Here is a 27,141-nt window from a genome sequence, read left to right on the forward strand (position 1 = left end):
TGTCTTTCACCAGTGGACAAATCTGGCAAAACAACATCAAAACAGACAGACAAAGTACCAGCAAAACAGCCATGTCTCCTCAGTCCTTGGCAGCTCAGGGGGCAGGTCTCAAAAGTCCAGGGCAATTCAAAGTGCCTCCCAGCAATTCTCTCGGTCTCTCTCTCTCCACGAGGTGCTGCTTCCAAAAAGTTCTTCTGCCTCTCTCTTGTCTCTCCAAATCTACATCACCAGCCCCTCCCAGTTCAGGACTTTCTTTTCACATCAACAAGTCCATCCCACAGGTGGGATTAACAAGCTCTGGGTTTTAACACAATCAATTTGAAAACCAAGCCAATACAGGGGAATCTTTAATTGCCATTACTATCACACCTAGTCACCTGGCAAATAGCATTTTGCCAGGATCACCCCTCTCTAATCTCTCCTTATTTTTCTAGGTGACTTTCCCTTTCCTTTAATTAGATTGTGAGATCCTCAGAGGTAGAGTTTGTGTACAAATACTAATTAAAGGTATTGTGTTCACTGCTATGAGGAAACAAAAGAAAATTTCCCTGCCCTCAAGCAGTTCCCATTCCACAATAGCATATCTATTCAGTGACAACTCAGAGTTCAAGCAAAGTAGGTAGATGGGGCAACTGAAGATGGCACAGTTAAGTCACGAAGTCGAGTTCAAAACAAGCACTTTCTTGACCCTGTGACCCTAGGCAAGTTACTTAACTTCTGACTGCAACGGTTTCCTCATCTCTAAAACTGGGATAATTAGAGCAATAACCTCTCTGGATTGTTGAGGATCAAATGTTATCAAATGATCAAAGGTATTGCAAACCTTAATATTGCAAACTTTGTAAACCTTACAGCACCATGTGAATGCTAACGATTATTAACATTAGGCAGGGCTTTGTAGAAACATCAAGGAATTCTACAGAGTCTGAAATGGGGCAGATCCTTTCAGCTCCTGAAAGCAATCTGCCCGGACAGGTGAGGTGCAGATAGCCCTGGATTTGGAGTCTAAACCCCTGGGTAAAAATCCCTACACTTACATTATCTGTGTAACTCTGGACAAGCCATTATCTCTCGGTGAGCCTCAATTTCCTCAATTGTAAAAGGGAGGGGATTAGACTAGATAACCTCCTAAACTCTCTTTCAGCTGGAAATACATTCTAAACTTTCGAACCTGAGTTCTTTTACTTTCGTGGTCACTTCTCATCCGGCTTTGCTACTCCGGGACATCACCCTCTCTCCCCTTTCCCTCCCCCACTTCTGTACATACTCTTCCCGCATTAGACTGGAAGCTCCTTGAGCGCAGGAACTGTCTTTCTTTTTCACATTTGCATCCCCAGCCTTTGGCCCAGTGCCTGGCACATAGTAAATGTGGGACTACATTTCCCAGAGTGCTCCGTGCCACTCGGCCATCTAACCTATTTGACAACTGGACCCGCCAGTGGAAAGGGAAGGTTTCTCGACGTGAGGATCGGGTGGCCAATGGCTGGAGGGCAAGGGCGGGCGTTTCTGACACCGCAACCTGCGTACAACTCCTAGTTTCTGTCCAGAGTGGCCTGGCCTGAGCTGGGCGGGGCGGCCAGGACTTTCTCGGCTCCGGGGGAATTTCCCTTCCTTCTCCATCCCGGGTCGGGCCTGGCCCTGCCCCGGGGGTGGTGAGTGGACTCGGGCTCCAGAGAGAGGGCTTGGGGATGGGCATGGGCGCTAACGGGGAATAAGGCCTCGGGGTGGGAGCAGGGGGAAAGGTAGAGGAGGGGGGTGCCTGCGCATGCGTGGACTTTGAGTGACGGCAGACCCTCCTCCCCTCTCCCCTGCCTGGGGTTCCCCTGGGACTGGCTAGTGCGTGTCATTCCCCCGGAGGCTGGGCACTGGCCTGGGTGTGATTAGAGAGCATGCTGGGAGCCAGAGTCCTCCCAGGAGCTCTCCCGGGACCGCAATTCCTAGCATCCTCCGCGTCTTTGGCCCGCCCCGCAGGCCTCTTTGACAACCATCTGGACCGATGGAGAAAGGAAGCTGTAAGACGTGGAGACGTTAAACCAATGGCAAGAGAGCGGGGGTGGGCGCTTTACGTCAGACCCTTTCCCTGAGTCCAGTGTGGGCTCGCCCCAGACGGGGTGGCGGCCGGCTGGACTCTCTGGGCTCCGGCCCCCCGGCTCCGGCCCCTGGCTAACATTCCTTCCTCCGGCTGGGCCGGCCCGGGGGCGGTGAGTGGATGGCTGCGGGCCTGGGGAGGTCAGCTGGGGAGGGGGCTGGGGCTCGTGCTGGAAATTTGGGGAAGCAGGTGGGTGGTCTGGGCAGAGGACGCCTCCCCCCTGCAGTTAGACGGGCAGCTGACATGTATGCGGAGCGCTGGGAGCAGGGACGGGTGGCGGTGCCTCCCCCGCTTTGCCCAGGAGGAAGCTGACACCCCGTCTCCAAGCAGGGTCTTCCCCAAGGTCACATAGCTGGGAAGCCCCAGAGTTCCCCTGACATCTTCGTACTCAGCAAGCAGTTATTCAGTGCCTGCTGTGTGCCAGGCGCTGGGCTAGGAGCCGAGGAGCAGGTACTCAGAGTGCAGGAATCTCCGCTCGCCAGGAGCTCGTCTTCTAATGAGGGGCCCGCATGTACATATGTAATACATACAGCATGAATAAAAATAATAATAGCGTTCACAGAGTGCTGGAAATGGTGCTGTTGTTATCCCCATTTACAGATGAGGAAACTGAGGCAGACAGCGATTGTGCAGTGATGCTGCTACTGTGGCAGCATTTTAACTTAGGGATTTCTAACTCCAAGTCTCGTGTGCTCTCCGCTGTGGTGCCTAGCAGCCTTTATATAGCTATAAACGGAGTAAATACCAACTAGTTAAAGAGAAGGTGGTTTGGAGTGAGAGGGAGGGTACTAGCTGTTGGGGGCTGGGGAGGAGGAGTGGTGATTAAAAAAAAGCTCTTCAGGGAGAAGATGCCACCTTAAAGGAAAAAAGGGACTGAAGTAGATGTAAGGAGGGAATGCTTCCTGGGCATATGGGATAGCCTCTAGAGCACCAGACTTGGGAGGGGGAGGGTCATGTGTGACAGTTCTGGTCTCAGAGAGGGAAGGAGGTTAATATCCAGTGAGGCTGGACAGGTATGTTGAAACCAGGTTGTGAAGGACTTTAAAAGTCAAACAGAGGAGTTGATATCTTATACTGGAAGCAACAGGAGGTCACTGGAATCGTTCATTTGGGGAATCCTGTCAGTTATGGATTTGAGGAAAGTCATTGTGGAAGTAAAAGATGGGGAATGGCAAGAGTCCCGAAACAGATATTTTTGCTTTAGTAATCTAAGAAAAAGGTAAACCACCAATCAGAAACTAAGATGGTAGCCAAGTTAGTGGAAAGAGATTTGATTGGCTACTTAGGATGAGGTAGAGGGAGGGGTCGGGGTTTAGGATAATGCTTTGGTTAGGAACCTGGGAGACTAGAAGAGTAGTGATGCCTTCTACAGAAATAGTAAAGTTCAGAGGAGGAGAGTTTGGGGGAAAGAGAACAAGTTCAGTTTTGAACATGTTTAGTATAAATGCTATCTCATTGCTTCCCAGAAGAACTGTGGCCTCTAATTTTCTCCCCCTTAACCCCAGTAAAACCACCTTAGTTTCTTTTTTCTCCCACCCTTTCAGGCATGTATACTATATTTACAGTCTTTGTATTTTAAAAGTTTGTCCAGGGAAAATAATTCAATACTCAAAACAAGGGGGTGTCTAAGAGTAAAAAGATGTGTATATTCCTCAGGCTTTACATGCTGTACTCCAATTAATACCAGACTCCCCTTCGATCTTTACACAGGGGGACTTAGAGTAATAGAATGTCACAGCTGGAAGAATCTGGAGAGATCAGTTCAATTCAACAAATACCTATTCAACACCCACTGTGGGCAAGATACTGTATCAGGAACTGAGGATACAAAGATAGATGTGACACGCTCTGATTTTCATCTTCCAAGGGCGGGGAGCAGACAGGTATACAAATGACTTCTCTGACAGAAGGGAGACAGAGACACTAGTAGAGAAAAGTTATGGGCAAATTACTATGCAACATTGTAGCAAGGATGGGAGATCAGTCGAGAGAGGGGTATAGAGAGGTAGGTATATAGATCATTGGCCTGTTTATTTTATCCATGAGGTAATCAAGGTCTAGAAAGTGAAGTAACTCATTCAAGATTGCACATTTAGTGAGTCTGAACTATAACCCAGGTTTTCTGACTGCCATTCCTTTGCCTGTTCTGTGTCAGAGATCACCATTCTTTTTTAAAATTAATTTAATTTTTAGTATTTTATTTTCCCCAGTTACATGTAAAAATGATTTTAACATTTGTTTTTAAAACTTTCATTTCCAAATTCCCTACCTCCCCTCCCCCCCATTGGAAAGACTATATATATATGTTTCATATATATACACATACACACATGTGCATATGTATATATGTCTCAGAAATGCAGTCTGTCTACATATTAATTGATGCCTGAAAGATCTGCATTGTTTTATGCTTTTTTTATTTAATGTAAATTATAGTACATTTCATCCCACAAAAAGAGCAAGTAGTTATGTATCTTCAGAAGGCCTTGGTTATAATGTACGTTTGATTGGGAAACTGCAGGGAGGGACAACTAGGTGGCCCAGTGAATAGAGCACTGACCTTGGAGTCAGGAGGACCAGAGTTCAAATCTGGCCTCAGACACTTGGAACTTACAACCTGTGTGACCTTGGGCAAGTTACTTAAAGGCCTTGCCTTTCCATCTCCAAGAAAAAAAGAAGAAGAAGAAGACACTGGAGGGAGAGCTCAGAGACTTTATATTATATATAGCACTTCAATATTGTAAGTTTGTTATAATAACTATTAGTTACCTTTGAAGGCCGGCTGGTCCTGAGAATTGAAATCTGGAAACAAAGACTGAAATAGGAGGGGGAGCAGGGAAGTAAGTATAGCTTTAGCAAGACAAAATGCTTGAGGGGACGCTTGATGTGTTGGAGAGATTTGGTCTGGCAGTATTTGAGTGCCCACCCGCAATGTACTAGGTGATGACCATACAGAGACAAAAATGAGACTGTCCTTGTCCTTAAGGAACCTAAATTCTACAGAGGGATACAAATATTCACAAAGAAATAAATGCATAATATATATAAAATAAACACACTGTGGTTGGGGGTGATAAGTTGGGGAGGATGACTTAGAAGCTGGAATGCAAAAAGACCCCTTGAAGGTAATTATACTTGGACTGAGCCTTGAAAGGTTCTGGGGGTTTTTAAGAAGTAGCTGGAAGGAGTCTATTCTAAGGCTTAGTACTGGGGTGAGACCTGGAGGGGAAGAGAGGGAGGGAGGAAGACCGTCTAACCACCAAATTGAGTGCTAACTTTGGGCCATGCACTTTGCTAAAAGCTTTAGATACAAAGAAATGCAAAAACAGTCTCTGCCTTCAGGGAGCTTACAGTCTAAATAGAAGAGGCCACATATAAAGAACGTTTTAAGTACTCCTACTACCTATAATACTGAGTGTTGGGAGGTTAGCCTCTGATGGGAAGCACTGTCTGTGAGAGGGCCCGGTGGACTGAAGGTGGGATTTGAGCTAAGACTTGAAAGAAAACCCATAAGCCTTCCAAGTGCATTCCAGAAATGGGGGAACAGCCATTGAAAACGCACCGAGAGGAGTGTACCAGGGACAGCAAGAATGCAGAGATGTTTCTAGATAAATATTTAGAGGGGAGTAAAGAATGAGACCAGAAGGATAGGAAGGAGCCAGACTGTGAAGGACTTTTGAGTGCCAAATAGTATTTTATATATGACCCTGGGGTAATAGGAAGCCAGCAGAATTTATTGTGTAGGGGAGTGATCTGGTCAAAACTGTACTTTAAGAAAATCACTTTGGCAGCTAGATAGAGAATGGATTGGAGTGAGAGACACATAGATAGGCAAACAGAATGGGAGAGATCTGCCTAGTGCAAAAATCCAGGCTTGAGGTATAAGGGTCTGTACCACCGCGGTGATTACATAAGTGGACTTGGACACATATTTAAGATGTGAAGGTAGGAATGAAGAATTTGGTCACAAATTGGGTATGTGAATTGAGTTGATGACCCAGCATACCTGGGAGGATGTTGGTACAGGTTACATGAAGAGGAAGATCCAGAAGAGGGGAACCTTTGGGGAAAGATAAGCAGTTCCCTTGAGCATGTTGAATTCACAATGATTCTGTTTTGGGCAGAAGCAGGAGGTGGATTACAGAACGAGGAACAGCAAGTCAGTCAGTTTAGGGAGAGCATATGTGTAGTAGGAGAGGGAGGGGGAGTAATGTGTGGAGCCAGATTGTGAGGGCTTTCAGTGCCAAACTGAGGGGTTTATGTTTTATCCTAAAGGCACTGACTAGCCACTGAAACTTCTTGAGTGGAGGAGGGACATGGTTAGGCCTGCGCTTTGGTAATCACAACTTGTTTTATATGGAGAATGGATTGAGAGAAAAGAAACAATGCAGGGAATCGAATTGGGAGGCTGTGGAAATAGTCCACATGGAGGTAATGTATGCATTTGCTAGGGTTGTTGGGATGTGAAGATGAGGGTGGTGATGAAGAACGGTGAAGAAGTAGATTTGGCATCTGATTGTGGATAGCGGATGGGCTGGTGAGTGAGAATTAAGAGCTGGAGGTGACTTGTAGGTTTCAAAACTAGTTAAATAGGAGAATGTTGTATATCATGGGCAGGTAGAGGTGTGCAGACATCTTCAGATGTGGCCAAGGCTTACTCCTGAAGCATTTAGCACATTGCCTGGCACCTGTTAAAAGCTCTTAATAAATTCTTATTGATTGATTACAAGGAAAGGGCTCCATTAGGTAAGGGGTGGGGCTTTGAATGTAACAAAGATTTTTTTTTGTTTTTTTTTTAAAGCAGCAGTGAAACATTTTTTTTTGAGTTTACAGACCAAAAAAAAAAAAGTTGAGAAAGGTACCCAGAACCAATAAAAAATTTTACCACTTAAATTTAATATGCACTTTAAAAAATTGCCCATAACAGACGTTTACAGTTTTATGTAGAATTTTTTATTTCTGATTTTCTGTAATTTTTTTGTTCAATGATTAACTTAATAAAAATGAAAAATTTTAAGAATAGTTGGTATTGTTGATAGAAATAGGTAAGTCAGGGAAGATTGGGATTAGAAGGGAAGATAATGAATTCTGTTTGGATCATATTGACTTTATGATGTCTATGGGATATCTAGGGGGAGATGTCAAGTGGATAGACAAGAGCTCAGAAAGGATCTGGAGCCATCTACACAGAGATAGTTCATGGAAGTGAAAAAAGCACAGGATGGAGTCTCCACACACACGTAATGGGCTCTGAGCTGAACCTTGTTTTGTGTCCTGGATTGTTTGGGCAGTTGGGTGAAACCTATGGACCCTTTCTCAGAATGTTTTTAAATGCATAAAATAAAATTTGTGGAATTACAGAGGAAACCAATTATATGTATTGAAATAAAGATGTTATTTTTTCCAATCCAAGTTCCTGGCTTCCTTAAAATCTATCCACAGATTCTGGGGGGCGGTGGTGGGGGCGGGACATATTACCCCAAGTTAAAAACTCCTGCTCTAAAACATCTAGGTGAGAAAAAAAGTATCTGTTTAAGGATGTATTAGGAGTCAATGATATGATTACAATCTGCTCAAGAATAGAATAGTAGATCTAGGGCTGGAAAGGACTTTAGACCAGCTAATACAACCCCCTCATTTTTATTTTATTTTATTTTGGAACCCCCCTCATTTTTCTAAGGAGGTAGGGAAGGAGAAACCAGAGGTCACAGGGCTAACAAATGGAGACACGATTCACACCCAGATTGTCTTTCTCCAACTTTTATTGCTTCCTGCACCATGCTGCCTCCTTGTGGTCACGTTGACCACGTTCCTAAGTAAACTGAAGGCAGCGACCATCTTTAGACTTCTTTGTATTGCCCCACATAATTCTGTAGATATTTGTTATTTTGAATGACAGATTCAACTTATAGACAGCTGTGATTCCCTAAAGCATTTTGTTTTCCCTAAAATAACTTTTATTTTCTCTACTAGAATTGTCCCCATCATTGGCTGAGTTTTGTCCCTGAATGGACTTTCTAGTTTCCCTCCATTGAATTTCACCATTTTCTTTTTTTTTTAAAGATCATTTTGTCAGTGTATAAAGATGACTTTAAATTCCTGACAGCAGTAAAGCTATAGAATAGAATGATTCTCTGAGAAGATTCCTTTTGGAACACCACTGGATTTGTCCCTTGCAGATAGATACCAAACCATTGATGACCCTTTGGGTAAATGTTTAGAGTAAGCTTATATATAAATCACTCTGACATAATAGTAGTTATACAGTTAAAACTATGTTTTCCTAGCTCATAGATGACTATGTAGTGAGATAGAATAAAAGGTTTTCTTGAAATTAAGATTTCCCCATGAATAAAAGAATGAAAAAAATATATTTATTAAGCCTTTCATATGTGTCAAGTGCTGTGCTCAATACTGAAGATACAAATGACAAGATTAAGATAGTCCCTGTTTTAAAACATCTAATATGATTGTTCCTTACAGAATTCATATTAACAACTGTCCAAATTCCGTGCTGGGGGAAATTTGGAGCCTTTTGCACTGATGAGGAAGTTGGGCAAGGAAAAATTTACAGTGAAAAATCTCTAGCAGTTAAGGCTAGGAAACTTGGAGTCATACCTTAAATGGAATAAGCATTTGAGAACCTACCAAATTAACTCTGTACCACAAAAGGTGGTTGGTGCTACTACCATCACACCCATGGCATGAGTAGCACTGCATGTCAGAAAATAACTTATAGAATATGTTGGAAAATAACAATAATATTAATGATAGCTAGCATTTATGTAGCACCTACTATATGCCAAGAACTATGCTAAGTAGTTTACAAATATTCCCTCATTTGAGCCTCAAAACCCTGTGAAGTAAGTGCTATTATTATCCCCATCTTACACATGAGAGAAGTGAGGCAAATTTGCCCAAGGTCACACAACTAGTAAATCTCTGAGGTCACATTTGAACTCAGTTCTTCCTGTCTCTAGGCCCAATGCTCTATCTCCTGTGCTACTCAGCAGCTGTCCAACCTGGGAAAGGTGCTGGATTTGGCATTAGAAAACCTGGGTTCTGGTCCCAGCTTTGTCACTTACTATGGGTCATTGAACAAGTTGTTTCCCCTCAGTTTCCTCTTCTTCAAAATGAGAGGGTTAGACCAGGTGTTCTCCCAAGATCCATTGTAGGTCTAAAAGTCTGTGACTGAGTCAGTATCCAGGAAGAAGCAGATACTAAGTTCAAATCTCTTGTTTTAGGGATTGATGACACTGGATGATGTGGCTGGGCACATCTGGGAGGAGCGGGTTATCTGGACCCTGCCCAGAGAATCCTCTCCAGGCTTGCTGTCCAACAGGGTTAGAAGAATGGGCTCTCAATGGGTAAGGATTTCTGTTTTCCCTTTAGAGTCAGTTAGAAGATCCATTCCCCTAAGAGGTTTAGGGATCCTGGTTGTTGATTCCTAAACTTTGTGTGAGTTGTCGTCTTTTAATTCCCCCATCTCCCCATCTTCGTAGCTCTTCCCCTTACAGAGAAAATAATAATCAGTGCCTAGGCCAAAGTCTTTCCTGGGGGTGACCATCATGTTCTCTCTTCCATGGGCACAAGTAGAACTTTGGTGCTAGAATTTTCACTCATACCTAAGTTCTATTCCTGCCGAAGAAGAAGTAGAAGTATCTTCACTTCGTCACATCAGTCTGTCCTTTCTTCATTTGGACTGGGAGAAGCCACAGACATCATCACCCTCTAGCAGTTTAGTGTATCTGACAGAAAGAAACAAGGCCTGAGTTTGGGGCACAAAACCAATGATCCATGTCTGTTTTGAACAGGATTTCCAGACCGACTGTGATCTCCCAGCTTGAGCAGAAAGAACCGTGGGTCCTGGATCTCCAGAACTTGGAGGAGGGGGCAATCCTGAGAGGAGCTCATACAGGTGAGAAATGAAAAAAAAAAGCCCAAGAAGGAGAACTTTGTTCATATTAAGGACTTGGGAAGCTTCACCCCTCCATCCTGGCTGTATTACCACCAGTTTAATATTTTCTAGCAATAGATTCATTATCTAAACGAGCAAAGTCATTTTTAAATTGACCATTCTGCATATTGCATTGTCTTTCAGTCTGTGAGAGACAGGGAATTAGAGGACCAAGCCTTACTGTATTAACTTAAGTCTAACTGATTTTGCCCAAATTGGACATCTAGAAAGTTTTAGTATAGTTTTAAACTTTAATAACTTCAGAAGTATAAATGCTTCAAACTTAGGAAAAAAAATTTGAAAGGTTGATTATTTAAGCTTTTAAAGTATATGTTCTTACTGAAATTCAAATAGCCACTGTTTTGTGCTGTGCATGGCTTGTCAATATTCAAACATTGTAAAAACTTATCAGCTCTTGTTCAGTGACTGAAAGGATAAGATTAGTAATGTTAGACTTAAGATCATCCAAAGAATGAGGTTTTGACCCAAAAGAAAAAAAAATCTATTGGAGATGGATCCAGTGACTTAGGTGGCCAAGAAAGAGAGCCTCCTCCTCCAATCCACTGGTCTCAGAAAGTGTTTCCAGTAACTACCCCACAAATAGTGCGCAATGACAGGGTTCCCTCTTTTGTTAAAATTAGTGATTCAAAACTCATCAAACTAAATAAGTATAAAAAATTTAAATAATTACATTTTCAAATGATGTTTTAAGTTTGTAACATTTATTCTTTGGAGGTTATTAAAGCTTAACAATACACTAAGACCCTATATTATTAAAGAGAATAAAGGTAATGTCTCAAGTTAAATTTTTAGTTGATTTTGTCTGGCTACCTACATCAGAAAACATGGCTTTCGGTTGATCATGTTCTGTAGTTTTTAAATGAATTTTATTGAAATTTGCTGCAAAGATATATACATCATAGAAACAACCATTTTAACTATTCCCCTTCATCTCTATATTTCCCTTCTTAGTGGAAAAGAAAATTACTGATTATCTATTATCTCTTTTCATTTTTTCAGACTTTGAGAACCAAGTGGAAAAATTGAACCAGGAAGTTTCTGAGGCAGCAGAACAATTTGGACCATCTTCAGGAAGGTCCCCAAAAGATATTTCTCAGAATCCTGATTGGGAAAGAAACTGGGAAAGGGAACATGTATTAGAGAGACAACATGGAACTCTCACAGGGGAGGGACAAAGGGAACTCCTTTCAAAGGAGAGACAGTTAAGTAAGCTCCTAGGTAGATATGTAGGTGAAAAACCCAATGTGTGTGCTGAATGTGGAAAAAGCTTTAACCAGACTTCTTATCTTATGAGACACCTGAGAACCCATACTGGAGAGAGGCCATATAAGTGTCTTGTATGTGGGAAAGCCTTCAAACAGAGCTCAGACCTTGTCACTCACCGTCGAACACACACTGGAGAGAAACCCTACAAATGTAATGGGTGCGAAAAAAGCTTCGGTGACAGCTCAACTCTCATCAAGCATCAGAGGACCCACACAGGCGAGAGACCCTACGAATGCCCAGACTGTGGGAAGACCTTCAGTCGGAAGCCACACCTTATCATGCACCAAAGAACCCACACAGGAGAGAAGCCCTATAAGTGTCTTGAGTGTCAGAAAAGCTTTAGTCGGAGTTCAAATTTCATTACCCATCAAAGGATTCATACAGGAGAGAAACCCTATACATGTAATGACTGTGGGGAGAGGTTTAGCCAGAGCTCAGATTTGGTTAAGCACCAAAGAACCCACACAGGAGAACGACCTTATAAATGTCCTGAGTGCGGGAAAGGCTTCCGAGACAGTTCCCATTTTGTAGCACACATGAGCACTCACTCAGGAGAGAGACCCTTTAGCTGTCCTGAATGTGATAAAAGTTTCAGTCAGAGTTCTCACCTTGTCACCCACCAAAGAACACACACTGGGGAGAGACCTTATAAGTGTGATGATTGTGGGAAAGGATTCACTGACAGTTCTGCCCTCATTAAGCACCAACGGATCCACACAGGTGAAAGACCCTATAAATGTGGGGAATGTGGGAAGAGCTTCAATCAGAGTTCACATTTTATTACCCATCAGAGAATCCATTTGGGGGAGAGACCTTATAAATGCCCAGACTGTGGCAAGAGCTTTAACCAGCGTTCACACTTTATAACACACCAGAGGACACACACAGGAGAAAAACCCTTTCAGTGCACCAAGTGTGAGAAGAGCTTTCGGCAGAAAGCACATCTTTTATCCCATCAAAACACCCATTTAACTTAAGTGATACCATTAGTTTATTCATTCTCTTTGTCCCCCTTTGCAAACCTTCTAGTGAATAACTTCTACTTCCCCAAACAGAAATCCCAGATCCTCTCATGATGATTTTTCCATAGCCTGTCCCTCAGATTGGAGAGGATAACTCTCAAATAATGCCTCATATGTTATTTTGCACAGAGAGGACAGGCAAAAGCGACTGGATGTTGATGCACACAGTGCATGGCACATAGATGTTCAATTAATAAATGCTTGCTGATTGATACTCTAGAGACATAGTACACACTTACCAAAAGAAACAGGAAGTAGGTGTGGACTAGCTAAATTATTAATAGCCTAGGCCCATGGCCTTTAAAAAGTTAGTGTGTATCTCAAAGGGGGCTTAGCTGAAAGCAAACAAGACTTTGGATAAAGCTGGAAAAGGGTGTTATTGTTTGTATGTTCCAGGCATCACTCACCTGTGTCATTGTGACAAAAGAAAGCATGATGGGTTGAAAAGATAAGGTGCAGGCTGGAAGACTTTTTAGAAGCTTTTTGCAAAGCTTAACTAAAGCTGGTCCTTATTGGACTAGGGAATAGACCAGGGGCTATTCCCAAGTTGATCTTAGTTTGCTGTTTTCTGAGGCAATATAGACTGTTCAGCATACCAAAGGCACTTGGAAAAGGACTGTAGTTTGGTGGAATTTAAATCATCCAAAGGGTTAAGTGATAACAGGACTCTATCTCCATGACAACAGAATGGAAAATGAGAACCAATTTCCTCAATCTGCTGGGAAATTTGTTCCTTACACCAATAATTGTGTACTTATGTAACCCTAAGTCACCAATTCTATGCATTTTTGTCTCCCTCTACTCTATTTAACAGGAATAAATTCCTTAAGTCTTAAGAATGCTTTTCTTCTCCTGGGTTCTGACCACCACCCCATTAGGTGTCTGTTTCTTTGGCAAGAAAGGGCTTCTTATGGAAGATGAAACAAAGACTTGGAAAAGCTGGGTGATTTCACAATCTCAGAGTTGGGATGGACCGAGATCATTCAAGAAGGAAGTCTATTCTTGAAAACATCCTGAAAAAATAACCATTTTCTGCTCAGAGATCTGAAACAAAGGCTAGTCCACCTCCTGAGGTAGTCAGTTCTACTCTGGGACTACTCGAATTATTAGGAAGTTTTTCCTCAAGTCAAGCCAAAATCTACCTTTCTTCAACTTCTGCTGTTTACTCCAGATTTTGATTTCTGAGACTAAGGAGAACAAGTTCATTTATTTCCTATAATATCCCATAAAATGTGTGAAGTTGTCTGTTTTCTCTTTTCCAGGGCTAATAATCTTGATTCTTCCAGTCCATCTTTGTATGGTACGGTCTCTGACAGCCTCGTCATCTTCCACAAAGCACATTCCAGCTTATCAGTGTCTCTTCTAAAATAGGGAATTGCACACAGTCTTCCAAATACAATCTGAGCAGGGCGGAGTACAGCAAGACTCTGACTTTCTCATTCTGGCCATGATGTTTCTCAGTGTAGCCTCTCATGGCATTCATTTTTTACTAATTCAGCTTATAGCCATCTAAGATCTCTAGATCTTTTCCACATGAACTGTCCCATGCTTCCTTATATGTGTGCGATTGGTTTTTTTAAACCTGTGTTGAAGTTTACGTTGATTTCGGTTTTCAGTGACTAAGATATTCCATCAGTGCAAATTGGAACCCATCCTCACTTCATTCTGTATACTTCTTGGCTATGTTCTTATATAGATTCTCCATAGAGGGTACATCCAACATATTGGAAGCCTTCTTCCTCTAGGTCTTTTTATATTTTATGTATTCTTTTCTGTAACCGCATACCTAGCTCACACTCTCTCCCCACCATACATATAGTGTCATTGAGGATGGTACTGGGTCATCTTTGATGATGCTTGTTGAGTATGAATCATCATCGGGACCATGATGCAGCTTGTTCATGTCTACCGCTTGTCTCCTTTTTATCTTTGGCTCACTTGTAACTTTGACAAAGACTGTGGTCTTCCAAGAGTTAGAACATTGTTGGGAGACTTTTGAAAAGATGGATCTTTGCTGTGGGGAACAGCATAGAATCATCGAAAGATTACAAAATTTTTCAACTATAGTTTGGCCCACTGTCTTCCATTTAATTCTGGACCTCTCACTGCCCATCTGCAGTATGTGTTCCAAATAAGTGTGCTGATGAACTTGTCATTCAGACATGTCTCTGTTGGAGCAATAGACATTTTTTGTCTGTTAATTTTTCCTATGTGGATTGTTAGGCTGACCATGAATCTTATTGAGGAGATCCTTAAATGTTCTGTAGCTTGATTCAAGCAGAATTATATCCTCTTCAAATAGGAGCTTCCATAGACTTTGCCATCTCTAGAGAATACCCCTTCCATTTAAATCTTGTTCATGACATTCTTCATGACTCTGGAAAATATCATTGGCAAGCATTTTATGCTTTACATGACAGTAAGATCCTTGGCAGAGCTGTCTGATTTCATCCTAAGTGTGAGAGACTCCCTAGAGGAGGTGAGCCTTTAAGGAGGCATTGGCTCTGTCAAGTCAAATTCTTTTTTATAAAATTAACAAATAGTAGAATCTTTATATATGTATATATATATAAAGCAAAATATATATACATATATATGTATATATATATATTTTGCTTTTTGGAGGGCAATTGGGATTAAGTGACTTGCCCAAGGTCACATGGCTAGTATTTTGTGTGTGTGTGTGTTAAGTGTCTGAGGTCGTATTTGAACTCAGGTCCTCATGACTCCACGGCCGGTGCTGTACTCACTGCGCCACCTAGTGCCCCACTAATAGTAGAATCTTAAGATTTCTGTATGTATTCAGTCATTTATATGACTTCAAGAATGGGATCTGCTAGTTTGACTTAAATTTAGCCCATTGTTCTAGCCTTTTGAGACTTTCAGATAGCCTGATTTCATCATCCAGCATGTTAACCACCCCTCCTGGGTCATCTGTGATTTTGATAGCATTTGATAAATTGGCTATCTAGATTTTCATCCAAGTCATTCATAAAATATTAAATACTGCAGGGCCAAGAACAGATCTCATGTCCTATGAGTTGACATTGTCCCATTAATGACTATAGTTCACTCTTTAAACCACTTCCAAACCCAGTCATGCTGTCAGCTAATGTATATCTTTGTAGCTATGTCCATAGACAAAGTGTGAGGGACTGTTAAATATTTTGCTAAAAATACTGGCATATTATGTTGTTGTTCCCTGAAATATCAGTCTACGAGTCCTGTCAAAAAAAGACCTTGTTAATAATCCATGCAAATGTATTTTTACCAGCTCTTGTTTGATGTACTATCTCTCTCTAAGAGAAAAAGTCAGAGAAAGCCAGATCCTGAGTGCAGATACTATCTTCCCAACCAGTTCTTCACTCCTGAAATCTGCTTTTTCTCTTTTGGCCTTTAGTTGACAATGGAAGCACATCATGGAGAACCCCTAAGAACTTTAGTTTCATTCCTGTGATTCACAACTTCTGTTTCCTTCATTCTTTCATAAGAATTGGTCCCCAAGAGTGACTAGTCTTCACTTTGCCTAACAAGTTTGGGGAGAGTCTTCAAGGCATCCTGAATATATAACCCCGGAGAAGCAATGGGCCTCTCTGTTAACATTAGGCCAACAAGTAGCTTTGTTGGTATTCCCTAGCCTGCTTAGCAGTCACCACTACAAGTCTCTTCTTAGAACCACTATTGTATGACCTTTTACCTGCTGGCAGCCCTAGAGCCATGTCTTCATTTTGAGGAGCAGGAAGAGCTGCTTCATCTTCAGAGGGTCCAAGCTTACCCTTGATCTTAAGAGCTTCATCTCCGTTACTTAGTACCAAATGTTCAGTAGTCCTCTTTCCCTTCCCTTTCTAGCACATTCCAATCTCCTTACATATTAGTCTTCTTTGTTTCTTCACACTTTGCTTTCTCTTTGAAAAGACTTAGTCCACTTTTTCATGTCCTCCAAGTTTCTTCGGGTAACAAGGAGAATACAGAGGCATTCCACCAGCCCTTTTATCTTGTGTAATAGAGAGACCAGCCTGTACTTTGTACATACATAGCTGGTATTTGTTACTGATTGAAATATACCATACTCTCTGCAGTTTACCACATAATTTCCTTTCCCCTCCATACTTGTGGGAAGTAAAGCTCTCAGTGAAGCCTATCATTTTAGCTAAACTTCCTCTTTGCTGTGTTGAGATTCCCACCTTTTTCTCCTGAATGAAACATGGCTTGCTCACCTGGTGTTGGTAAGAGCTTTCTGATAAAGCCCCAGAACGAAGAAAAGTTGTCCACAGTTGATCTTTGTAGGATGTGGTTACCCTTATTCATTGCTAATAGTCAGATTTCTCATTCTGCCTTGATAGCTTTCTGTTGCTGCTTCTCGTCAGGCTCACATAGCTAACAAAAGAGTCAGAATTTGGCTACAGATTTAATTGTCTTCCATCCTCTGTTAAACAAATACTAGCTCTAGAATTTGGTCTGGCAGGCAGTGATCATTGGATAAAGCTTTTTAACAAGGCATTGTACCCTTCATTTCAGTTTAAGCTTGAACTTTATCTGGAAATTTAGCCTATTATATTACCCACATTCTTTGTCACAGGGCCAGGGGTCCCTGATCTTCACATAAAGAACCAAGGGGTATGAGCAGGTTAAAGGGGCTGGACAAAGTATGGATGTTTCATTCCTATAGAGATGGGAAAAATACTCATCATAGAGCTGTCTTAATCCTCTGAAAATACAGAGTATGAACACTGTCTTGGGCTCCTTAGAACTCGTAATCATTCTCTTTCCAGCTCTTAAAGTTGAATCACATTATTTTGCTGATTCAATCTTGTGACTACTCCTGCTGATGTATTAATTAAGAGCCTTGTTAAAGTTGAGGTCTCCATCTGAATGTATTTCCAGGTCTTGAAGGCTTTTTCAATGAAGCAGTTATTTCTGACTTGGACCTTCCTAAGTTCACTATCTATACAATTTTCTGATTCCCTTGTATTTGCTGCCTCCTCCACTCCATTTCCTGCCAGTGCTAGGAACGTAAGCGCTCAACAAGTAATTTATTGCTCAGGTGACCATGAAGAAACTGAGAGGGTATCCATCTCAAAACAGAGCTCTACTATTTTTGGTTGTTAGAATGGCCTCATGCAGCCTTTTGGGGGCCATATAAAAGATATAAGTATGCCATTTTAGGTTTATCAGTGCCTGTCAATATATCTTTCTTTAAAAATAATGTTAACTGGTAAGTTATGAAAGTAGGACTGTGAATAGGCAGTGACTGAAGAGGCAGACAGGCAATGGAAAAATGGTTGAATTGGTGTGCTGATCAGTGTCCCAAGCTGAGGGGCCTCACAACCCCAGGGCAATGGAGGCAAAGGGCCAAGCCAAACCACAACCCATAGAGCAACCCCATACAAATGAGTCAAGGCCCTCATTGGCTGAGCCTAAGTGAAGCAACATATGTTGAACTCCTACAGTCATCGAGAATGTGTGAGTATGAACATATTCTTCCAAATACGCTTCCCCATCCGCTGTGCTGCAATAAGTGTTGTGGGAGGAAGATGGAAGCACTGCTTCCAAGTGTTGTAACAGTCAGCTCCTCTCCCTTTTCTCCTCACCATTTCCTTAGAGAGACATTGCCATGATCCAGCAGCTTATTATGTTTCCTGGGCCATTCGGCACAAGGTTATGGACCGAACAAACCTATATCTTACTTTGCAGCCCTGTTCCGTCCTAAAATCTCTTTATAACTAGCCTTTTCCTAACACAGACAGGTCTCTCACTTGTAATTTATACACAGAGTCCTTGCCAGTTTACAGTTATCTTTCTGTGCTATTTGGCTGTATTTGTGTCAGTGTGTCTATATTAGTATCTTAGATTGTAAGCTCTTCAAGGGCAAGGAACAGGACTGTATGACTTGCCTTTTTTTATTTTTTGACACCCAGGACAGTACTATAATCATTGGGTGCTTAAAATAAATGCTTTTGACCATGGTGGGGAAATTTACCTTAAAAAAAGTTTTATTGATACTTTATTTTTTTTATGCCATAGACATTTCTTGATCTTCTACCCTCGATCCATCAGCCCCAACCTTAGAACCCCACATTGCCACAAAGGAAAATATTGTTGTTCAGTCACATCTGACTCTTCATGACCCCATTTGGGGTTTTCTTGGCAAAGATAATAGAGTGGTTTGGCATTTCCCTTTCCAGTTCATTTTACAGATGAGGAAACTGAGGCAAACAGGGTCAAGTGACTTGCCCAGGGTCACCCAGCCAGTAAGTGTCTGAGGCCAGATTTGAACTCAGGAAGAAGAATTTTCCTGACTCCAAGCCTGGCATTCTCTCTTCTGTACCACTGAGTGACCCAAAGAAAAATAATTAAGTAGATACATCCAAGACAGCCACAGTTTTGTGTAGGGTAACTTTAATTCTCTTGGTGCCTTACCTCTTTCAAGAGGAGGGAGGTGTGTTTCATGAGCTGCCCTCAAGCTGATACTGACCATAGGGTTTAACTGGATTCATTTACCTTGCAGTGTTGTTTTCATTTGCATCATTGTAATAATTGTGTTCTGCATTGTTTTGCTTCTGATTTCTTCATTCTTATTGATTCATATATACCTCATATTTCTCTGAAGCTTTTTTTTAGCACAAAAATATGTCATATTCATATGCCATGATTTATTCATCCATTTCCCAATCATTGGCCACCTACTTGCAATGTTGCAACCAGAAAAAGTTCTACTATGAATATATTTGATGTATATTGGACCTTTCAATTCAGTGGCACATCTGGCCTCAGACACTTAGTAGATGTGTGACTCTGGGCAAGTCACTTAACCTTTATTTGCCTCTGTTTCCTCATCTGTAAAATGAGGATAATAGCCCTTAACTTGTTTTGAGGATCAAATGAGATAATATTTATTAAACATTCTGCAAACTGTAAAGCACTATAGAAATGCTAGCTGTTATTATCTATTAACTTCTTTGAGAGTCCATGCTTAGCTTTTTTTCATTTGACACCTGCCTTATAGGATTTGAGATCATGACTGAACATGAATGGTCCAAAAGTTGTTTTCCCAAGAAGAGGGTAAAGAGAGATGGCTGTGTGTTCAGGGTTAGGACTACCAAGTCTGTATAGAACCCTAAAGGAAATGAAGGACATATGTCTCCCTAGTGGACTAGGGGGTTAAGGTAATGTGACACAGTTTCCCAACCCTTGAAAGGGATGAAGTTGACCTGAAATGTCCCTCAAAAAGACCAGATGATTTCTGCTTCTAAGATCTTCCATGCTAAAGAAGGGGAAGGTTCTCAAAGGAGATACTTCATTATTGAAACTGCATTGCAACTAGAATGCCAGATTTTGGTTCTTGGGTTCCTGATTGATTAACAAGATCCCTCAGTCCTATAGGGAACAGGGAACATAGGACTAGGTTCACATGGTCATGGGATACCAGCTGCTAACTGGGCCCCAGTGGTCTCTCCTTTCCCCAGACCTTCCTTGACAGGACAGCCTGCCCCTGTCAAACACATTTTCAGTATTGCCTTTACTTCTGGTACCATATTTTAGGAAGGATGTTGATAAATTGGAGCATATCCAGAAGACAGACAGGATGGTGATGATACATGATGAAGGTGAAATATGGGTTTGCTATCACTGGAGGTCTTCAGTGGATACCATAGCAATGGTATAGGGAATTTGGAATCAGTGGCCTCAGCTGTAAGTCCTTGGCTGCCTTTCTGGGCTTTGATTTCTTTATCTCTAAAATGAGGAGTTGGACTGCTGGTTTCAATTTAATCTCCCCCCCCCTTACTAATCACTTTGGTCTCTTCTAGTATGCAGGTTCATACTCATTCTTTCTTCTCCTTGAGTCAGTCACAATCTCAAGGGCAAAGCACTCAACTTCACTGTTCCCTAGAGCAGTGGTGTCAAACCCAAATATTTATCCCTTCCACATCACGACTTTCCCCATTGAGGTTTCACTGTATCATGGAAATTAAATGGGAATTTTGGGGGAGTTTTGTGGAAGCCACAGATGAGACATGACAGACAACACAGAAACACAGAAAAAGTTTAGAAACTCAGGAGTGCATAAAATATATGTATAGTATTATATGATATCAACATACTTTATCTTTTAATACCATAATAATTCAAGCTTCTTCTCTGGTATGAAGAGATGGTCAAAAATTTTTTCACAGATTTTCCAGATCATCGGGGCATCCTGCCCCTAACCCCTGTGATGTGGAAGGGATAACTATAGAAACAGGGACCATTAAACCATACATAAGGATCAGTACAGGCTCATATTGACTTTTAAAACCACATACTAACAGTTTTTGTTTTGTTGTACTTTATTTTATTGAATATTTCCCAATTACATTTAAATCTGTTTGAATGGCATTCAGAGTGTGGGTCATGCTACATGATTCTTCTGCCCTAGAGTATGCTCAGGAAAGGTGAGAGGTTTATGTAAGCATATCCCTTCTCCCCCACTCGAGTTGTCTCAATTGAACTCTTAGAAACACCAGCAACATCATTTATTCCATTGTGTTTTCTCTGTACCCCCAATAAGAAATAATAAATTCTTTGGATTTTGAAATATTCATACGGCAAGATTGATGTAATTTTTGGCGTAGGCCCATATGGTGATGAATGGGGGCACTTTTCTAAGAAATTTCTTGAAGAGCTAGAAAGGGCAGGAATTACATGGCAAGGATTGTTAGCATTTAAAGAGACTAGGTCATCCAGGCTGAAGGGCTCATTTTACATATGAGGACACTGTATCCCATAGAGGGGAAGTGACTTGCTTGCTAAAAATGTCAACATTTGTACTTTGTATATGAGGAAGAGAAAAATCTGTTAATTTTCCATATTGACAACTGCAGGAATTTTTCCAATTTAAAAACTCCAAAATTTACTCTCATAGATTAGACATAGACTATCCTTTTGTATACTACAGGAGGGAAAATAGTCTACTCCATGAGAGGAAAGCTCCAAGCATTTAGAACATACTCCTGACTAAGGCTTAAGGTATGACTTTTCAAGAGGGTTGGTTAAGTAAGAAAAGCCATCCCCAGGCCCATATTTCTATCGCCTTCAGATTCCTTTCAGTTTTCTATTCTATGAAAATGAGGAGATTGTGCCAGATGAAACTGTTACAACCTCTTACAGCTTCAAATCCTATGATTTTTGCATGAATGCACTTGAGGCCCTTTATCTAGTCAGCTGTCAGATTCAAGATGAGTCAACAGTATGACGTGGCAGGTGACCAGAACATAAACTTTATTGAGTTGGTAGCTCCTAGCAGTGCATAGAAAGTTGATTTCTGAGTCAGGAAGATCTGGGTTGACATCTTGCCTTTGTCACATTCTGGTTGTGTGACCCTGAGCGAATTACAACTTCTCAGGTCCCCACAGTAAATCTCTAGGATGGTAAGTTGCAGAGCAGGTATTGATCTGTTTTGCTAAAGGGAGTTTTCTCACTTAGAGTTTCCTATACCGATAAAATCTTCCTCTCCACCTCCAAAAAGAAGACATAGCGCTCTAGATGCTGATAGGTGATAATTGCTCTGTACTCTGCCTCAGTTTTATATGATGGAAGGGACGTTAGGGACCATTGAATTCAATCCCTTCATTTGTAAACCGAGAAAATAAGCCACAGAGAAATTCAATGACTTGCTCGGGGTCACTCTACTAGTAAGTTTCTGAGGTGGGATTTGAACTGAAGTCCTCCTGACTCCAAGTCCATTGCCCTATCCATTAGAACATAGGACATGAATAACCTAGAATAGGTTCAGAGTAGGATAAACATGGTGGCAAGGAGACTAGAAAATATGCCATGAAATGACCAGTTGACCTGAGGAGGAGAAGATAAAGCGGGCACATGATAGCTGTCTTTAAGTCTTTGAAGGGTTACCATATGGAACACAGATTAGATATGTTCTTTTTGGCCCAAAGTGGCAGAAGGAGAGCAATGTCTGGGAGTCACAGAGAGGCAGATTCCAGTTGGATATAAAAGAAAACTTTGTGACAATTGGCGGCTTCTTGGTGAGTACTCTCTCATTAGAGGTTCTTCAAACACAGGTTTGGAGGGTATTACAGAGGACAGTTTTATATGAATACCAATTGGCAAATGAGCTTTTCTGGGGGACCCTTTCAACTCCGAGGTTCTTTGATCCTATGGTACCTGTATCAGGTTCTGTTTATAAATGCTGCCTCCATACCTGTCTTAACAATAGCCAGCTCCTAGATGATTTGAATTTTCCCCCATGAGAAAAGTCTAATTTGAAGCATATGTTATGATTGAAAAGTTATTCTGAGTACCAACAAATTGAAGAGAATCATGTGGTATTGCTATGTGGCCTGGTACATTTAGCTTTGTGTTCAATGGCATATTCAGTTGCAGAGTCTTATCACTGGAAGGGACCTAAGCAATCATTTAAACCAACTTCTCCCTCCATGACAATCATTTTTCTTCAATATCTATTGAAGGTGACTGTTCAACCTGTCAATGAACACATCAGTAGGCCATAGTAGAAAGGTCACAGGAGGAGTCACAAGATGGAAGGTACCTAGTCCAATCCCATCATTTTTACAGATAAGGGCCTGAGGCCTAGAGAGGTTGTGACTTACCTAAGGTCACACAGGTGGTAAATGACAAAACCAGAATTTGAATGGAAATTCTCTAAATTCAAATGAACTGTTCTTTCTCCAGTCCCACAGACCTGGGTTTTTGTCTTCACTTTATCACTAACTTGCTGTGTACCTCTGGCTGCCGCTTCATCTCTGTGGGCCTATTTTTTTTTTATCTGTGAAGTAAGGGAATTGAACTGGATGATATTCTAGTTTCCTTCTGGGTCAGTGGTTCTGGAAACTGAGAGAGACTTCCTACTCACTGAGGAAGCACATTCCATTTTAGGACAGCTTAGGATATAAACTGCTTCCTTATGTTAAACTGGAATTTAGCTTTGTCTAATTCCCCCAAACCACAATGATCTTATCTTTGTGTGGAGTTTGGATGTGCCCCTGGATGCCTTACTGGTTGAGTTTCAGAGATTGGGGTGACTGAGGGAGATAGACTTATCACAATAGCTCTCTTTCTCTCTAGTCTATAAAAGAACTGCCACAAAGAACTAGAAACAAAGCAGGTGCCCATCAATTGGAGAAAGGTTATTTAAATTTGTGTTACATTGTTGTAATGGGATATCACTGAACCATACTAAGAAATGATGAATAGGAAAAATTCAGAAAAATGTAAGAAGACTTATATGAACTGATGTAGAAAAGAAAGCGGAACCAGGAAAACAATATATAGCAACTAACGACAATGTAAATGGAAAGAACAAGGAAACAAAGTTGTTTGATTATAATGACTTAGCTTTGTCCCCCAAAAGAGCTGAGAAAGTACACATCTAACTGTTGTAGTGGTGGAAGACCAGGGTAGGGAATATTGCATATATTGTCAACCATAGTTGATGATGTTGGTTGGTTTTGTTGAACTGGTTTTTTCTTTCTTTAAAAATTAAAAAAAAATTAAGTATAGTCCTTATAAACTAAAGATTCTCATCCCAACTCACAATCACAATGACAAGGCGGGTCAGTGGGTCATTTCCTCTTCAGAATTCTAAGGGTATCCTCAAAGGATTGGGGATGTGTCTCTAATATTATCAACCCAGCTTTTCATTCAAGTATATTCTCCTCAATGTTGGTCACCAATGTTTAGCTCCCCAATTTAATTGAACTAATTAGCACCAATTAGTTCTTACAAAGGGATGTTTCCTGAGAAGACATAACAAAAATGCAAGTTATAAACATTTTCCCCCTAACACCTGGGGCAAACTCTGTCTTATACCATCTCCATCCAGAGGAGAGCAGATGCAGACTACTCAGTTACTACAAATCTCCATCCCACCAAAGTCACTTCCAAATTTAGCACAGCTGGTGGATGAATCACTCACTGGGGTTGCTTCTTGTTTGCCTTTGATTTATGCTGGGTCAAGCAGGTCACTTGGAACTTTGTTCTTCATTGTCTAGCTTTCAGCAAATCTCAGCATAGATTCCAGCCCCATGCATTTTAGGGTGTTCACCATTCCAGCCTTTTGCAGCTCACAAAGCCCTCTCCTATACTCATCCACCTAAAGCAAGAAAGAAGCAAATGCAAAAGGGCAAAGAATAGAGGGAAAGGCCACAAGTCAGCCTCAGGTGGGGGGAGGGCTTGAGCTCTCTCCCCATCCAGAGGCCTACAGCATATCTCTAGCACCCAAAAAGTCACCAGATAGGAAAGAGCCAGGGCCAGAGGTGGCTCTGTTTGACTGGTTAGTGCTGTTCTGGTTCAGCATCCAATCAACACTCCATCACTTCATCACACGGTTAGCACCTACATCTTCTCTGAGGTGGGGAGCAGGGTCCTAGCGTCACCCAGAATCATATCTTTTCAGAAGCATTCTCCCCAGCCTGTTCCAAGCTGGCAGCAGGTAGAGTTTACTGAACTCTCTGAGAACGAAGAGCCATTGGACAGGACTGGGTTACAGGAGAAAAGGGGATGTGTTTGGAAATTAGCATAATGTATAAACAAAGCAAACAATAAGTATGTTTTAAAGGTGGGGAGAGGGAAGCAAAGCTAACGCCTTTTTTGTCTTCCTTTTTGCTTTCAGGATACAGACCATTGCATAGCAGAGCAGACCTGTGTGGTGGGAGGGAGGAGGTGAGAGAAGGAAGCTATGGCCCTGCTGCATAGTAGAAGTTTGCTCCCTCCAGAAGCAGGCAATAGTGACTTGTAGCAGAAGTACATGGTGAGCTGTATGTACTTGCCTAGGTAGTGGTTAGGGGAGAAGGAAGAAGGAGGGAGGAGGAAGGAAGTAGGAAGGCTGGAGGAGAAGAAGGAAAAATCTTCTTTTAGTTCATTTTTATAGAGGGAGGCAGCTCCTGTAATAAGCATCTGCCTCCCTATGTCTTAGTCAACCAATTATGGGGGTGGGAAGGTAACCCCAGACTCTGAAACCCAATCAGTACAGCATTTGTGGGCATGCCCCCTTCCATGGGGAGGCACCACTCAGGTTACTCCAAATAAAGGTCCATGACCTATAATCCCACCAGGTTGACTGGCAAATTCATCAAATTGATCAGGGGCTCCCAGATCAACTACTCTTACAAAGCCCTATCTCAGATTACACTCTACCTTCTAATCAGGCTTAGGCTACAGCAAAAGAGAAATAATTCGTCACCCTGGGAAATTGCACCGGCCTTGATACTTTCACTTCACCAGTACCCTCCATCCCTCTCATTGGAAGGCTGGAGAGAGAGCAAAGCACTCCTCCCAAAGCCTCCATTTAAAGAGGGCTCCCACTGGGGCAGCCAGGTGGCACAGTGAGTAAGAGCACAGGCCCCAGCGTCAGGAGACCCAGGATCAGTTCTGGCCTCAAATACTCGGCACCCACACACACACACACACACACAAAATAACTGGCCGTGTAACCTTGAGCAAGTTACTAAACCCCGATTGCTTTTAAAAGAAAATAATAATAATAATAAATAAAGAGGGCTCCCAGGCCAATCATCCCTTCGTTTCCCACCAACTGCACGTACCCCTTTGGACTGGACTCCATCATGCTCCTACTAGGTAACTTCTCTCCTGGATTCTTTCTCCTCTATCCCTTTTCAGTTCCCTTTTTCATGTTGTCTCCCCTCCATTAGAGTCTTAACTTCTCGAGAGCAGGGACTTTCTTCTTTCTACCTGTATCCTTAGTGCTTAGCACATAGTAGGTACTCAACAAAAACTTATTGACTGAATGACTGGTCAGACCATATCTAGATTGTGATGCTCACTTCTCACCTTCTAAGCTTAAGAAGGACATTGGTAAGCTGTGGAGCATTTTAAGGAGGGCAGTCAGGAAGGTAAAGGACCTTGAGACCATGTCACATGAAGGCAGATTGAGGGAATTGAGGAAGAAGTTTAGACTGGAGAACAGAAGACTTCCCAATGGGACTTCTCAACCAGTCAGTCAATAAACATGTGTTAAAGGCCTTCTATGAGCCAGAAACTGTGCTAAGTGTCTGAGGTACAAAGAAAGGCAAGACAGTCCTTACCTTGAAGGAACTCACAATCACTGAGATGTGAGAGCTAAGTTATGAAGGGCTTTGAATGCCAGACAAGAGGATTTGGTATTTGCTCCTGCTGGTGTTGGGGAACTATTGGAATCTCTTTAAGTAGAGAGTTGACATGGTCATACCAGTGCTTTAGGAAAATCACTTTGTCGGCTGAATTTGAGGGGGAAGAGACTGGAGGCAGGCGTCTTGTGCTGGGCTCCTGTAATAGTCCGGGCATGTGGTGATGAAGGTCTATGCCAGGGTGGTGGCCATGCCAGAGGAGAGAAGGGAGAATATTTGAGAGATGTGGCAGAGATGAAATTGGCAGAACTTGGTAACAGCTTGGATGTGGGGAGAGAGGGTGGTGATGAATCCAGGCTGACTTCTGGGGCCCTGGGAGGATGATGGTGTCCTTTGCAGTAATAGGGAAGTAGGAAGAGGAGGGTTTAGGGGAAAAGAGGATGAGTTTGGCTTTGGACATGTTGATTTTAACTCTGCTTGAGAGCCTTCCACCTCTTGTTGTGCCCACCTGATCTCCAGGATCGGGTGAGAATATGAGCAAGAGCTTCCTCTGGACAAAACTGCCCCTTCCATCTCCTGCTCTAAATGGTCCCTGGCAGAAGGCTGCTTGGGTCCAACCTGGCTAATTTTCCCCTCTACTGGCACAAGGCTACTTCCACCTTCTGTTGCCAGCCTGATCTCCCAACTGTGGCTCAGGGAGCATCT

General features: G+C 42.0%; 2 protein-coding genes across 7 annotated transcripts in view; both read left to right on the forward strand.

Moving 5' to 3' along the window:
- The window catches only part of IQGAP1 (IQ motif containing GTPase activating protein 1), a 404,955-nt gene that overhangs the window by 229,653 nt on the left and 148,161 nt on the right, over positions 1-27,141 (forward strand). The window lies entirely within an intron of this gene.
- ZNF774 (zinc finger protein 774) lies at positions 1,482-13,194 on the forward strand. 6 transcript variants are annotated; one of them, XM_069071308.1, is made up of 5 exons: positions 1,482-1,652; positions 3,800-3,972; positions 9,334-9,456; positions 9,904-10,007; positions 11,067-13,194. In XM_069071308.1, exons 3-5 carry the CDS (start codon positions 9,350-9,352, stop codon positions 12,308-12,310), a joined length of 1,455 nt encoding a protein of 484 aa, XP_068927409.1. In that variant the 5' UTR covers positions 1,482-1,652; positions 3,800-3,972; positions 9,334-9,349; the 3' UTR covers positions 12,311-13,194. The 6 variants fall into 6 exon arrangements, with proteins under 6 accessions (XP_068927409.1, XP_068927411.1, XP_068927410.1 ...); XM_069071309.1 differs by lacking the exon at positions 1,482-1,652 and adding an exon at positions 1,709-2,012; XM_069071307.1 differs by lacking the exon at positions 1,482-1,652 and adding an exon at positions 2,030-2,201.

The sequence above is a fragment of the Petaurus breviceps genome, unplaced genomic scaffold (assembly GCF_028583685.1).
Source record: "Petaurus breviceps papuanus isolate PSGF00001 unplaced genomic scaffold, PetGlider_PUasm1.0 90825, whole genome shotgun sequence".
Lineage (NCBI taxonomy): Eukaryota > Metazoa > Chordata > Mammalia > Diprotodontia > Petauridae > Petaurus > Petaurus breviceps.

What these genes read in the sequence shown, in the direction of transcription:
- ZNF774 (XM_069071308.1), top strand. Translation starts at nt 9,350, where the DNA reads ATGATGTGGCTGGGCACATCTGGGAGGAGCGGGTTATCTGGACCCTGC. An exon ending in GAAGAATGGGCTCTCAATGG is followed by an intron (nt 9,457 to 9,903) that starts GTAAGGATTTCT and finishes TGTTTTGAACAG; the next exon opens with GATTTCCAGACCGACTGTGA. An exon ending in CCTGAGAGGAGCTCATACAG is followed by an intron (nt 10,008 to 11,066) that starts GTGAGAAATGAA and finishes TCATTTTTTCAG; the next exon opens with ACTTTGAGAACCAAGTGGAA.